The sequence below is a fragment of the Euleptes europaea genome, chromosome 1 (genome assembly GCF_029931775.1).
Source record: "Euleptes europaea isolate rEulEur1 chromosome 1, rEulEur1.hap1, whole genome shotgun sequence".
NCBI lineage: Eukaryota > Metazoa > Chordata > Lepidosauria > Squamata > Sphaerodactylidae > Euleptes > Euleptes europaea.
Window position 1 is genome coordinate 149,349,314 of NC_079312.1, and position 13,498 is coordinate 149,362,811.

Sequence of the window (13,498 nt, forward strand, 5' to 3'; positions counted from 1 at the left end):
CCCCATCGGCCGGCTCTGACACATCCAATGCCAGGTGCTGCCATCCTCCCCTCCCTAGGTGGCATGCCGAGCATTCAGTGGGGGAAGCCTCCCCTCCAGGCAGACTACTGGCCAACTCTTCGTTGAGCAATGACACATTGCGGGGAGGACCCTTGGGGTGAATGGGCGGGGTCCGGCAAAGCAACCACCCAGCCACCACCTTGATGGAGCTCCCACCTCGCTGGGTGGGCCAGGGCCGGTGCCCCCAGTGGGACGGCAGGGGCTGGAGTTCTGCCACAAGCCAAGACGGACTTTCCCCACTGGCAGCTGGGCCCAGGGAGGTCTGGAGTTGGCATGGGGGACCGGGGAGGTCTGGAGTCAGCATGGAGTCCCAGGGAGCACCAAGGCACCCCTGGGTCATGCGCTGCTGAAGATCTGCAAGAGTCGGCAGAGCTCATGGGTGCAATGTGGCAGGCACCTGGAATAGAGGTGGGTGCCCATGCAAGGGCCAGAAACGATCCATGAGTGGCCGCAGTGGGCACCCGTCTTGTTGAGAGTCCATTCCTGGCTGCCCCTCAGTATTGAGGAGGGCCTGTGGGGGATGTGGATGGCCAATTGGAGTGGCAACCCCACTGGCGACTGTCCCAGAGGGTTGCTGACACAGTGGGGGCTGGAAGGCTGCTAGGCCGGTCCCATCAGCCAAGCCTTATGGAGAGCACCAGAGGCAGCAGGTGTGAGCCACCCGTGCACAGCTGTGAGGGTGGTTTGACAGATGCCCTGCATGTGGCAAGCCCCTTCCAGTGCTGTCTCCTGGGGGGGGGGGCTGGCTGCACCCAGACACACCCCGCCTCCAACCCAGCCAGGTGAGTCTCTATTTTTGGCACAAGAAATACCTCCCCTAGAATAGGGGGAGAGATTTGATAGGACGAGTATTCCTGTGGCCATGCAATTCCCTGAGCTGAGTGGTGGTGGGTAAGAGGAAGCAAAAGCTGTGGCAGATCGCCTCCACCATGGGACCAGTGGCCAGGCAGTGTGGAGAACATGCCCTCTCCAGATAGGGTGGCCTGGGGAGTGACCTCGCCAATCGGGCGGATACCTGCAGGACTTCCTCCCGTCCATCCCGAGCCAGGAAGGCAGCTGAGAGTGGTAAGGGCTGGTTGAGCCCAGCTGGGGGTTAAAAAGGTGGTGAGAGGAGAAAACAGTGTTTTGGGCTCAAATATTAAAGTCATAAGGCAGTTGAATGATTGGCAGTCTTGAATAGATTGGGTGCCGCCAGGTGGATTCTTCTGGGAAGAAGTAAAAATGCAAGCCTTCAGTTAAAAATTTAAAAATACACATAAATACATTGAGGGAGTTTCATGCACAAGGTTTCACTGAGCAATCCTCAACAGAGTTGCACCCTTTTAAGCCTATTGACTTCCATAGTCTTAGCAGGGTGTGACCCTTCTTAGGACTGCACTGCAAATCATCTCTGAACAAATCCTACACTGGTTTGCGTCATTGTTAGGGCAGGTTAGAAAGTGGAAAGGAATCTGATTCTGGCCAATTTGGGATTTATCTCTGCATTACAAACTGATGCAACTCCACACATTAAGAGTGAAAACAAAAACATCACCTTTCACCTTTGGATATGATTGCTTAACACCTAATGTCAGGACTGTAAAACCGTAAAGTAAGCAGAGAAAAACTGATGCCTTTGATTTCATAATACTTCACAGTGATCCTTTCAGGGATATATCCTAGGGCAATTCCCCAAAAGCACAGATTAAAAAAAAGACTCACTAGTTCATTAGAAAGAAACAGGTTCTACATTTCTGAATGCTTTTAAAAAAAATTATAGAAACACTGAGTGCCATCCCACTAAGGCATGAAATACATCTGTAAAGCATGCAAGATAAAGTAGTCGATGAAAATAATTACATTATAAAATAAATAACAACATCAGTATCCCAATATTCATACAGTTAATTATCAAGTGTGTATATATATCACACTGTTTCTCATGTCATACTTCTTGTCATTTTACAGCAAGCCAGTCTACGCTGCAGTTTGGGAATTATACTATAATCATGAGTCATAGATGCTTGGACTCTTCTGGAGAGAACTGGTGAGCGCATACAGGAAAGAAGCATTTCTAATCAATATTGAATCAGTTTCCTGAGTCTTGCAATTTTGTCCAAGCATTCGAAGGACACCCTGAATTATTCTTTTTCCTGTCAGGGGATGAGCAGCTTAACCGTCCCCCCCTCCATACATTTCTGTGTTCAAAATCATCTCCCCATACACAGTGCTTTTCAACAGTGCTGGAAAGGAGGCAATCCTAAGTGGGAAAACATCCAGAAAGAAATGGGTTAAATGCCATACCACTACTCCTGATTGCAGTCACCTGCGCCTGATTTTCATTCCAAATCCAGAAGATTTTCATTATGTCTCATACTGAATACAGCTCCCTCAAAAATGCAGAGTAAAGAATTCACAAAATAAAGCCATATTGAGATGGGGGGGTTAACAATGGACTTGAGGAGATCCCCAGGTTTGCAGAGAAATTCCACAGCATGAGAAATGTTTTTTTTAATCCCAAACTTGTAAAAGACTGATATATAACTTCTAGATGAGCCCTAGGAAGACAGAATTACGGAGATGACATTATATTTTACTAAAGTATTCTATTCATCAATGAAATGACACTTTTAATATAATTTTTAAATACTGTCTTTTTGATACCATTTCCCTCCTAATGCACGTGATTTTTCTTTGTATCTTCATTGGTTATTTACAGCCCATTCCTGAGATTTCGGCCGAAAGTGCTTAGGAGGCGGCATGACCTTCCTGCCAGCGTAATTGCGCAATTACATGCACTTGCGCTGGGGGGAAGGGTGGCTCCGCTGGCACCTAAGCACCACGGAGCCACGCCGCGCCCCCCACCAGTGCAGCCTCTCTGTTGCATAGGCCATGGCGTAGAGTGGATACGCCAGCGCAGGGGGGCGTTCCGGGGGCGGGGGGAGGAGCCGCCGGTTAGGTGGCTTCCTATCCTGGTTCGGCCCAGTATGCCAGTGCCGGGAACGGTGGTGCTGTGCCTGCTTTTTAGCAGGCGCAGCCTTGCTGTTCTCTATGGGGCGAAAGGCCCCGGTTAAACCAAAAAAAGCCACGAGATGGCTTTTTTTGTTTAACGGCGTACGGGAATCGGCCGTCCCCGTATGCCGTCAGCTCACGAATGGGCTGTTAGATTCATAGCATCCTCCTTTGGTGGGCTTTATTTAATTCTCCTGTAATTGCAATTCTTATTTTTTCTGGTACATGATTAGGAAAGGTCTAAAGGCCAGCTATTTAATACTTATGGATATTTTGTTCCAGATATTTTGTTCTGGATATTTTAATACTTTTCCAAACAGTAGAACTCCCTGCTGATGCAATGTCATTATTAGCCATTTAACCAAAATTTATGGAGCTGTAGGCAGATTTGAGTCAGTTCCAGTCCGGCTAAATTAGAAGTCTTATCTTTAGAGAATCTCAGGGAGGGAGAGAGTAATGGGAGTATGGAATCTGGTAAAAGATTAAAGTTGTTAAGAAGAGAAAGGATATCATTACCAACTCTAGCATTAAAATCACCAATAATTAACTCAGCCGCAGGATAATGATATTCTATAGATTCTAGGTAGGACATTAGACTTCTCCATTGGACAGCAATAAAAATTTTGTCCGGAGAGGGGGCAATATATACATTGACAATAATTATGGCTAGGTTCTCGCCCTTGAGTAAAGTGGCTTGGGCAATAGGATGGCATTTGTGAAGATAATGTATATTTAAAATTAAATTAGAGGAAATAAGGATGGCTAACCCAGCTAAGGGGCAACCTCTGTTGCTAATCTTTGAGGCTGTAAGAGAGAAGAGTAAAAACCCTCGACATGCAAATGGGTAGTGGACCAAGTTTCCCGTAGAAGAACTATGTCGAAGGATTTAAGGTAAGTAATGAATTCATAGTTTCTTTCTTTATTCCTCCACCCAGCTGCTGACCCAATGTTTTCAAAAACATCTAGCCCTGAGGTAATCCAAAGTACTGTGAGAATTTGTTCCAAAGTATCTTTATTTTTGTTGTTAGAAATTTCCTTCACCATATTGCTAGCCTCTGTGACCTCTTCCCAAGGCCAGTGCGACTGTGGAGCAAGAAGACTGGCAATGAATGGGCTTGATCAATGTGGCAGAATGGAGGAGAGAAGAAGCTGTTGTCATGAGGAAGAGGTCATTTTCAGTGGTTTCCCCATGCTAAATGAAATAAGTATTCATGGTCCTAAAACACTCAGTAAAACATCCAATAGCAAACCAAATTTTAATATGTCACAAATGCACACACATACACATATCCTATGTAATGTTTAACAATATAACCTCTGAGAGAGTTACCCATACATTTTGAATATCCTTGTGACTTATCTATATCATTATATTTGGGTGAAAGACATTTATACCATGTGTCATACTTTTTAGAGTCAGCACTGGAAATGAACGAAAACAGGGAAAACGGGCAAATTATACTAATTTTAAAAGGATATGAATGTATCAAAATTTTAATAGCTATTCTCCTAAGCAGATTAAAAGGACTTAAAATGTACAAGGCAGGTGTGGCACTAAATCGGAAGAGCGTTTTGCCTCTGTTTAGTACTACAAAGGTCTGTAGGGAAAAAAGAGAGAGAAAGAAAGAGATGTTATACAGTGTTAGAAAAACAATCTGTAGATAATCTCTTCTGGCTCAGTTTACATTATACATGTCTGATACTAATATTGTTTTACCATATTGGTCATGGAAAGCTGTTGTGATCTTCTGTTTAATTTGGAAATATGGGTACAAATATAAACAAAGAAACAAGTTAGAATCATTACAAAACAAAGATATAAATGTGTAGAATCCTCAAACTTAAAGCCATTTCTAAATATGATTAGGTGATAGATGGAGGTAACAGCAACAGGAATTATCCTGCTTTGGGCTGCAAGTCATATTTTGAAAGGCTTTCCTATGCTGTAAATTCATTCATTCATAAACCTTTAATGGCATATAAATTGTTACAATTGATACAAACAATGGTCATAAATCTTAAAACCGATAAAATAAAATCATATCCAGTAACATCAAATATCAGAGGTTGTAAGTTTTTGGACATTTATCAGTTCTACTAAAAATTGGTGACATCCACAGTAACCTCTGGAGCTGAATCATTCATTAGAAATTGGCATTTAATTTTATTAGACAGGTAAAACTTGGGATGTAACCAGTTTTTTAACCATTTTCTACGAGGTGTTTTATATAGAGGGCAATCACATAGAATATGTTCGATGGTATCCAAGGAATTTGAATTACAGGGGCAAGTCCATTCTTGAATTGGGATTTGATGGAACCTTCCATACAGTATCCTAGATGGGAAGGCATTGACCCTGGCAAGAGAGAAAGCTCTACGGAGAGTAAGGATATCCAAATTGTAAAAATAATGGGAAATACTGTCTGTTTTATTCAAAAGGCACAACATTGCTGAGGAGCAGACAGAAGGTTGAGTAGGATGCAACCATTGAAACTCCATATCTAAAAGACGATGTTTGATTATTTTAACAATGTGCGCCTCTGTAAATGGAACCAAGTCGTCAAGAGAGACTCCGATTGATCTTATTTTAGTCAATATCATGTTGTCCCAGGATGTATTATGAAGTTCTTTTGATAATAGAGATAAAGGAGAACCGTGCTCCGCTCTAAAATATAATTTAAGCCAGTAACGAACAGTTAATAACCAGGCCTTGGTTTCGCACAAATTTTGGCCTAGGTCAGAGACGATTGCGTAATAGGACACACAACGAGGGAAACCCAGAATCTGTCTAAAAAAATTGGCTTGAAGAGATTCTAAATCACGATTAAAAGCATTTACCCAGATAGGGATACCATATAAGATCTGGGGTAAAATTTTAGAGTTAAACACCTTAATTGCGGCAGGGACGTATTGGTTGCCCTTATAAAAGAAAAAGGACTTCAATTGACTTGCAGATATTTTCCCTAATTTAGTGATTCTACTTCTGTGTACTGCCCATTTACAGTTATAATTAAAAGAAATGCCCAGATATTTGAAACTCTTAACCTGTTGGATTTTGGCCTTCCCAATGCGCCAGCTGGAGGGTGACCACTTCTTAGAAAAGACTAAAACATTGGACTTAGAATAATTTATTTTGAGAAAATTTAGCTGGCAATATTTCTCAAAAGCCACTAAATAGCGTTTGAGTATTTTGGTATAGGATAAAATGGCAGTATCATCGGCATATAATAAGATAGGGATTGTTTTGCCACCTAATTTTGGCGGATGTCCATTGATAGGGTCTAAAAAACAAGCCAAGTCTGACAGAAACAAATTAAAAAGAAGGGGAGCAAGAATGCTGTAAATTCTCCACATGTAGTAAGCTAGCATATCAGGGAGACAGATTTAGAGTAGCCTTCTCTTTTGTTCTGGCTTACTGTAGACAAGGGGATCACTGAAAAATACAACATATTCCTACCTACAGTCTGAAATAATATATCTCAGTACTCTACTAATACATATACTGTAGAATGAATCTCAAAAAGGAGGACACAGCTAACAGTTATTTGCTTAATACATTTGGCTGGAAGAATACTTTAAATCTCTTCCTATCTTGTCTTGCTCTTTCCTAGTTGAAGAATTCTTTTACTGAAGACTCTTTTCTTTTCTACTAGTCCTATCTCATGATGCTTTGTTTTTGTTGCTATCCTGATGTGGTCATATCTCTAAGAACACTGTTAACACATACAATTTTGGGTAGAGAATCAATCTAGCTCCCTGAAACAACAGTCAGATTGGAAAAGGGCACTGACTCAAATCCAGGTTCAACGAAATCTCATAAAGAAACTAATATTACCAGGATCCACACATACCTGCAACCTTGGATTGCCTTACCTTTGCACTCCCCATAGTAGCTGAACTCCACAGCTCTGCAGGGCATTGATGCATGCAAATATATTGCACAGTTTCATATGAGCAGAGCATGCACCCATCTCTGAAATTGTGGAACACACTTACAGGCCATTGTGGAACACACTTACAGGCCATTCTTCAACATTGAAAAGAATGAACCAATGACTTTGTTCAGATTTAACTCTGATCCATGTTTTATGAGTAGTTTATGAAACCAGAATTCAGCTCACAAATGAAAATTCAAATCCTGGTTTGCCTTGACAAAAGCTGGTGTCGTCAATTTCCTCATCTCCCCTGTAGAGAAACTATGGCATGGCAACATACACAATCAAAAAGAATAAAAATTAGCCATGTCGACTTGTGTCACTATAGAGAGCTTTCACATTGAACAGTGTGTGACATGGTGCGTGATTTACCTTCTTAACTTGTGCTTTAGTGACCATGACTCTAAATAAACCCATTTCAAAAGGACCAGATAATTGCCAATTGTCACTATATTTACTGGTGCTTCAAACACACTTTTGCGTTCGATGTTTGGATATTTATGTCATTTTACTTGGCTATCACAGAGTTTTGTATCTTATTGAAATGCCTGTCATTACAGTGGACAAGAATCAGAGGGAGGGCCAGTATACAATGGTGACCACTGGGATCTATGCACAAAGGCACATGGTATATTTACCACCATATTACACAGAAGCAAACCAGGATTTGCCACAGACTTTGCCTCAATGAGGAACTGAAAGCAATCAGAGCTCCCTGATGAGTATACTTGCATGGTACATAAGTGAGCAAACAAACATTTATCACATACCTTTTTACATTTTAAATATACACTTAAAGACTATTAGGTGTACACTGATTGAATTGCTTTTAGTATTTCTTAATGTATCTTCAGTCACAGTGAGAAAGGTGGGCTGTGAATGAAGATGATAATGATAATAATGAAGTTTGTGAAGTTACAATTTCAGTGTTGCAGTACTTTATAATTACAGTGACCCTTCAAGATAGCACAGATTAGGGGAGGTAAGTAGCTGGGGAACATTCCAGACCATGCTGTGATATGGTGAAAACCCCCCCCCCCCAAAGCACTAACAAGAAAATTGAAATGATTAACAAAAGATCCATTTTTTATAAGTCCCATTTAAAAACCTGTTTCTCAAACCCACCAAGAGACCTCACAAAGATAAAAAGACCATGACAATCCAACTCTTGTCAGAAGTGATGGACTGCTACTTGGAATACAAGATAAAGATGTGATAAAAGAATGTGATGCACTCAATAGATTAAAGTCCATTACAAAATATGCATACAGGTGGCATCTCCCATTCTCCACAAGAACAACTTGTGTCAGAGATAATGAGCACAATCCAGAGACAGCTGGTTGCCACCAAGTCCCACTGAAATGTATGTATTTCTTTCAAAGGACACCCCAACGTTCTTTCCCAACAGAAATTCAGAACAGCATCGAGACAGCCATAATGTTACATGAAACATAAACAAAGAATGTATTAATCTTCTCTAATAGTAAGGTACATGACCCCTTGCCCATAATCAAGCAGGGTCATCTACAAACCATATTGATGTTTCTGTATAACCATAGGAACCCTCAGATGTGCAGAAAAAATATTATGTTCTCCCTTCAGTCTCCAAAAGGAGAAACTCCTTTCTCCCCAGAGGGAAAAAGAGGACTTTGCTCGGATAATTTCCTCATGGAACTTTAGCCAGTTCAGGCTATTTTGTTACTCCAAGGAAGATATGCCCACTGCCTCCTCCTATAATTTGCTCAGTGGCCATGAGCAAGCCAAGCCCCCACATTACCAGTGCTGCAGGGGCCCAGCTCAGACCTGCAAGTAGTCTGGGAGATGACAATGGAAGTAATATATGCACATCACTTCTTCCAGTACCTCTGATGGTCAGGAGAAAACTGAATTCCTATGGCATATCAGTGCCCTCCTCACTGTGGCTTGAGTGGAGAGCAGACTGCATAGATCCCTGGCAGCAGCAGGGGAAATGGCTGATCAAAGTCTTCACTCTGTCCTGTGAGCAGTAAACCTGAGCCTACCCAAAGAGGAAAAGAAACTGAACTCTTAAACTTCTCTTGAATCAGAGCAGTGAGTCTCCCAAACTTGGTATCGAAACTGAGGGTAGTTAAATGTTAATTAAAGGAGGGGGGAGATAAAAGTGTAAGGAGACTGAGAAATTGACCTGTCACACACCACGCTGTTTCCTGCATGTCAGAACAAACAAAGAAGATCAGCCCAGATTAATTCAAATGCACTCAAATCTAATGCCTACTTGAACAAAAAACTTGGAAGGTCAGGTATTCATGGGCTTCCCAAAATGAAAAGAAGACAATATTTAAGACAGCAGTCCTTTAGCGCACGTACTCACTCCATCAAGTATAGAATGCACAGGACTGGGCTCAGTTCCCACTAATCTCCATGAGACAAACATTGTTAATTTCACTGGATTAAGACCAACCAGTTAATAACAGGAACCAAACCAGGGTGGCCTTAGTGAGTGGAGTTTTCTCACCTCCCCCCTCCTGTGGCAGATTAAAATGCCTCCCAATCCTATTCCTTAGGATTCCATGTTCCCCAGGAACAGGATTTGGGAGGGAATTATGTTGCCGGGGAGGAGGGGATTTGGGAGAAGGGTAGGTGAAAAAGTCACATGGAAATCCTTCTACCTGTAGAAGCACTAATCTGGATCCAAGCCAAGAATTGGGTACAATGGGGATAACTCAGTGCAATCCTTTTTCAGCAATTTGAAAATGAACATCTGCTTGTGCAGGAACACTTATGCAAACAGAAAAGGGCTGTAGGTGCTACTACTATTATCTCTAGGGTTGTGCAGATCAATAAACCTGAACCAAAAATAAACCCGAAATTAGCCGTTTTGGTAAATTTCGGGTTTAGAGTTTACTGAATGCGAAAACCTGTGGATAAAGCCGAAGCTGAATAGGCGTTTCCCAAAAAAGCCAAATAGATATTTGGCTTTTTGGGTTCAGCTATTCGCCTTTGCTCAGAGCCATGGCTCTGTGCTTTCTTCCCCTTTCCTTTCTTTTTTTGACTGGCTTTGTTAGGGCCTTTTGAGTTGGGGGCCTTTTGAGATGGGGATCGTGTAATCGGAGTCAACTTGGTCTGACCAACTTTCCAGGTATATCACCCTACAGAAGACTAGTCTGCAGACAGAAAAGTCATTAAAATACAGGGCTCACCCAGTCCCGTCTGGAGGGATATGCCCTCCAAACAAAAAGAGCCAGCTTCAACAGCTGCTGACACCACCAGGCTTCTGAAGGAGATTTCTTCATCCAGGTGGATGAGCAGTTTCCTTCAGACAGCCCCCATGGTTGAGACTTCAGCTGGCTCCGATCTCACCCCTCCCAAAAAAACTGCTGTCAAACTGAAGGTTGCCCTTTTGTTTCCCTGGACGGTGACCATCTCTTTATTTCCCACATGGTGACCATCTCTTGGAATCTGATTTTTCATGACCACAATAAAGGACTGCTCAGAAGATGTCATTTGCCACCAAAAGGAATGTTTTCCGTGCCTTATTTCTCTTGTATTTAAGACTTTTTCCTCTGGAAGATCATTTGCATGGACGTCATGCAAAGCAACCCAGAAATGAAGGCAGAGCCCAGTCTTTGAGGCGCCAGCCTGGAATTGCCTCTTTCCTCCAGTCCTCGGCAATGCTGAACTTTTGAACCTGATGGGGAGCTCGGCTCGTGGAATTTAAATGCCTTCAGGATGGGGGTGACCCCTTTGCCGGCCCATAAAATTGGACCCCCTGTCCCAAAGTTCACCAAACTTTGATGATCATCGAAGGAGAGTCCCTTGCAGCCATGCTGCCAATTTGGGGGTTCTACCTCCCAAAATGCCTCCCCAGGAGCTTTGAAAAAAATCTCTATTGACTATAATGGGCCTGAATTTTTCAGTAAACCCAAAAATAAACCAAATACCCATATTTACTGGTATGGGTATTCGGCTTATTTTGGGTTTACCAAAAAAATCAGGCCAAAAAAACCGAAACCCAAAATTTACCAAATTTTTTTTGCACAACCCTAATTATTTCTATATTGCAGTTGGGAGTGGCTTGCCTAGGGTAAATTTATAGCAGTTATAAGCTTTGAACTGCCAACATTGTATTAGTCTTAGTCACTACTAGGGTTGCCAACCTAGTCACAGTCTTATTCACCACTAGGGTCTCCTGCTATTACAGCTGATCTCCAGGTGATACAGATCTGTTCCCCTGGAGAAAATGGCCACTTTAGCCATTGGACTCTGTGGCATTGAAGTCTCTCCCCTCTCCAAACCCCACCATCCTCAGGCTCCACCCCCACAATCTCCAGGTAATTCCCAGCCCAGAGCTGGCAACCCTAGTCACTACACTACCTCAAACTCTGGCCTCATTCAAATATGCAGAAATGTGTCTATGATACAGCTTGTCTGGAATTGTACCACTGCATCCATTAGAAGGTGGATCACATATTTGAATTTTCCCACTGCAAAAAAGCTCCCTGCACATGGAAAGCAGGCACATAAGGAACAGGCTAAGTTAATTCCTGGTTTTCCATATGGGGCTGGTTCACACACCAACCCAGTGCAGAAACTCTACCGGGGGGGGGGGGGATGAAAGTAAGTATCAGGGAGCAGTGCTTTCCCTTAGAATCTAGAACGTGCTTCTTGGTGAGGAAAAAAGTTAGGCATTTTGCTGTTATTAAACCCTCAAGGTAGGTTTCACGGTGGAATTCCACATCCACTGCAAAATCAAACAACAAATAGAACAGCTAATATCAGCCAAAGGCAATTAGCAAACAGGAGTTTTCACCAACTCTCCTGACATGGGCATATCTCTAAAAGCTAGAAGAGAGTGGGCCTTATAGACTTCCATAAGAATGAAATTGCACAAAGAGTATGCTGCCGCCAAAAAGGCGCTGGGTCTTATAGCCATCTTTTAATTTCATGTAGCTTTGGCACCTAGAAAAAAGTTCCTCAGATAATGCAAGTGTACAGAGATGCTGATAACAGGAGAAGGCACTTCTGCAGATTTCTTAAGGCCCAGAACATTTAAAGCTTTAAATGTCAGCACCAGCACCATCAGAAATACCTAGAAGCCAATTTCCTCATTAAGTTCAGTCCTGGTCTGCCACTCTATGGGTTTGCTTATTCAAGGGCAGCTCTATGCAGAGGACATTACAACAGTCCAAACCAAAAATTACCAGGGCATGTGTGGCTAGTAAGACCCCTGTTTCCCAGGAGAAGGCACAGCTAATACACCAGCCACAGGTAGCCAAAGGCACTCCTGGCCACAAAAGCTGAGCATCTTTACACAACATCCTCTCAGCTTACTCACTCCATCAACACTTTTTTTGGGTAGTGGATGGATTTCATGGTGGAGCATATACATATAGGTGAGTAAGATTTCCAACCACCCAGGACCCTCTACTGGTTGGGGGTGAGTGTGTCTGAGATGTGCCCATCATGTGTATGATATGTATGCTAGTTTGGTGTCCAAATTGGCCTCCTGTGCAAGTTCTTTTTACATCATTCAAACAGAAATGGAATGGTTTTAGGTCTACCACAAAAACAGTGGTATGGCACCCCACCCTATTTAAAGCACTTCACAGAATTAGAATCAACTAGTCAGTAACGATCTTTTTAAACTGTTGACCAAAAGTATATCTTAAGTAAGAGATCAATTAACAAGTCAATTTTCAAAAAGTGTGCTGGATTTTGAAAGGAGTTTTTTTTTTAGCTGAACCTTGTTCTCCGACTTTCCATGGCACACATCTTTTGATGTGAAGGAACATTTAAACATGTGATTGCCCTATGTGCAGAACTGAGGGAAGAAAGTATCACATACAGTTTCTACATGTTAAGGCTTAGAGCAGGGATGGGGAACCACAGGCCCAGGGGCCGTATGCGGCCCCTGAGGACATTTTTTGTGGCCCTCGGGAGCTCCAGGGCCCTGCCGCGGAGGCACGGCACAGGATGGCCCTTCCTGAGGGTGTTCCTTGGGCCACGGCTTGCAGGGGCGCTACGGTGCCCTTTAGACCTCCTCTCACCGACTGATGGCTGTTGGTTGGTGAGAGGAGGGGGAGGGACACTTTCCCCAAGGCTGCCCCCTATAGCCGCAGTGTGCAGGAATGCCAGGGCACACTGTAAGCCCCTCTTGCTGCCTGTCGGCTGTTGAGCAGCGAGAGGGAGGGGGGGAAAGAGGCCCACGGCTCCCGGCTGCAAAGCATGCGCGCAGGAGCCGATCAGGCTTCAGGGGGCCTTTTGTGGACTCTGAGGGTGGGAGGGCATGGAGTCTGGGGCCAAGTCGCGTGGGGCCAGCGGGTGTGTGTGTGTGTGTGTGTGTGTGGGAAGGCTTTTCTCTCTCCGTCTCTTTCTGTCTCTTTCTTTGTCTGTCTCCCTCAGTCCTTTTCTTTCTCCCCCTCTTTCCATTTCTTTCTCCCTCTCTCCCTTTTCCTCGTTCTCTGTTTTCCTTCTTTCCTCCCTTGCTGATGGCACCTCGTTTGCTTGGGCCCACTGCTGGCTGCCCTCCCGCC

General features: G+C 43.3%; 1 protein-coding gene across 1 annotated transcript in view; it reads right to left on the reverse strand.

Annotated features, from left to right (window-relative positions):
• Positions 1-13,498, reverse strand: part of SCN8A (sodium voltage-gated channel alpha subunit 8) — a 239,389-nt gene that overhangs the window by 137,966 nt on the left and 87,925 nt on the right. Inside the window, exon 3 of the mRNA XM_056867203.1 lies at positions 4,531-4,649. Coding sequence (XP_056723181.1) covers positions 4,531-4,649 — 119 coding nt within the window. The remainder of the gene's footprint in view (positions 1-4,530; positions 4,650-13,498) is intronic.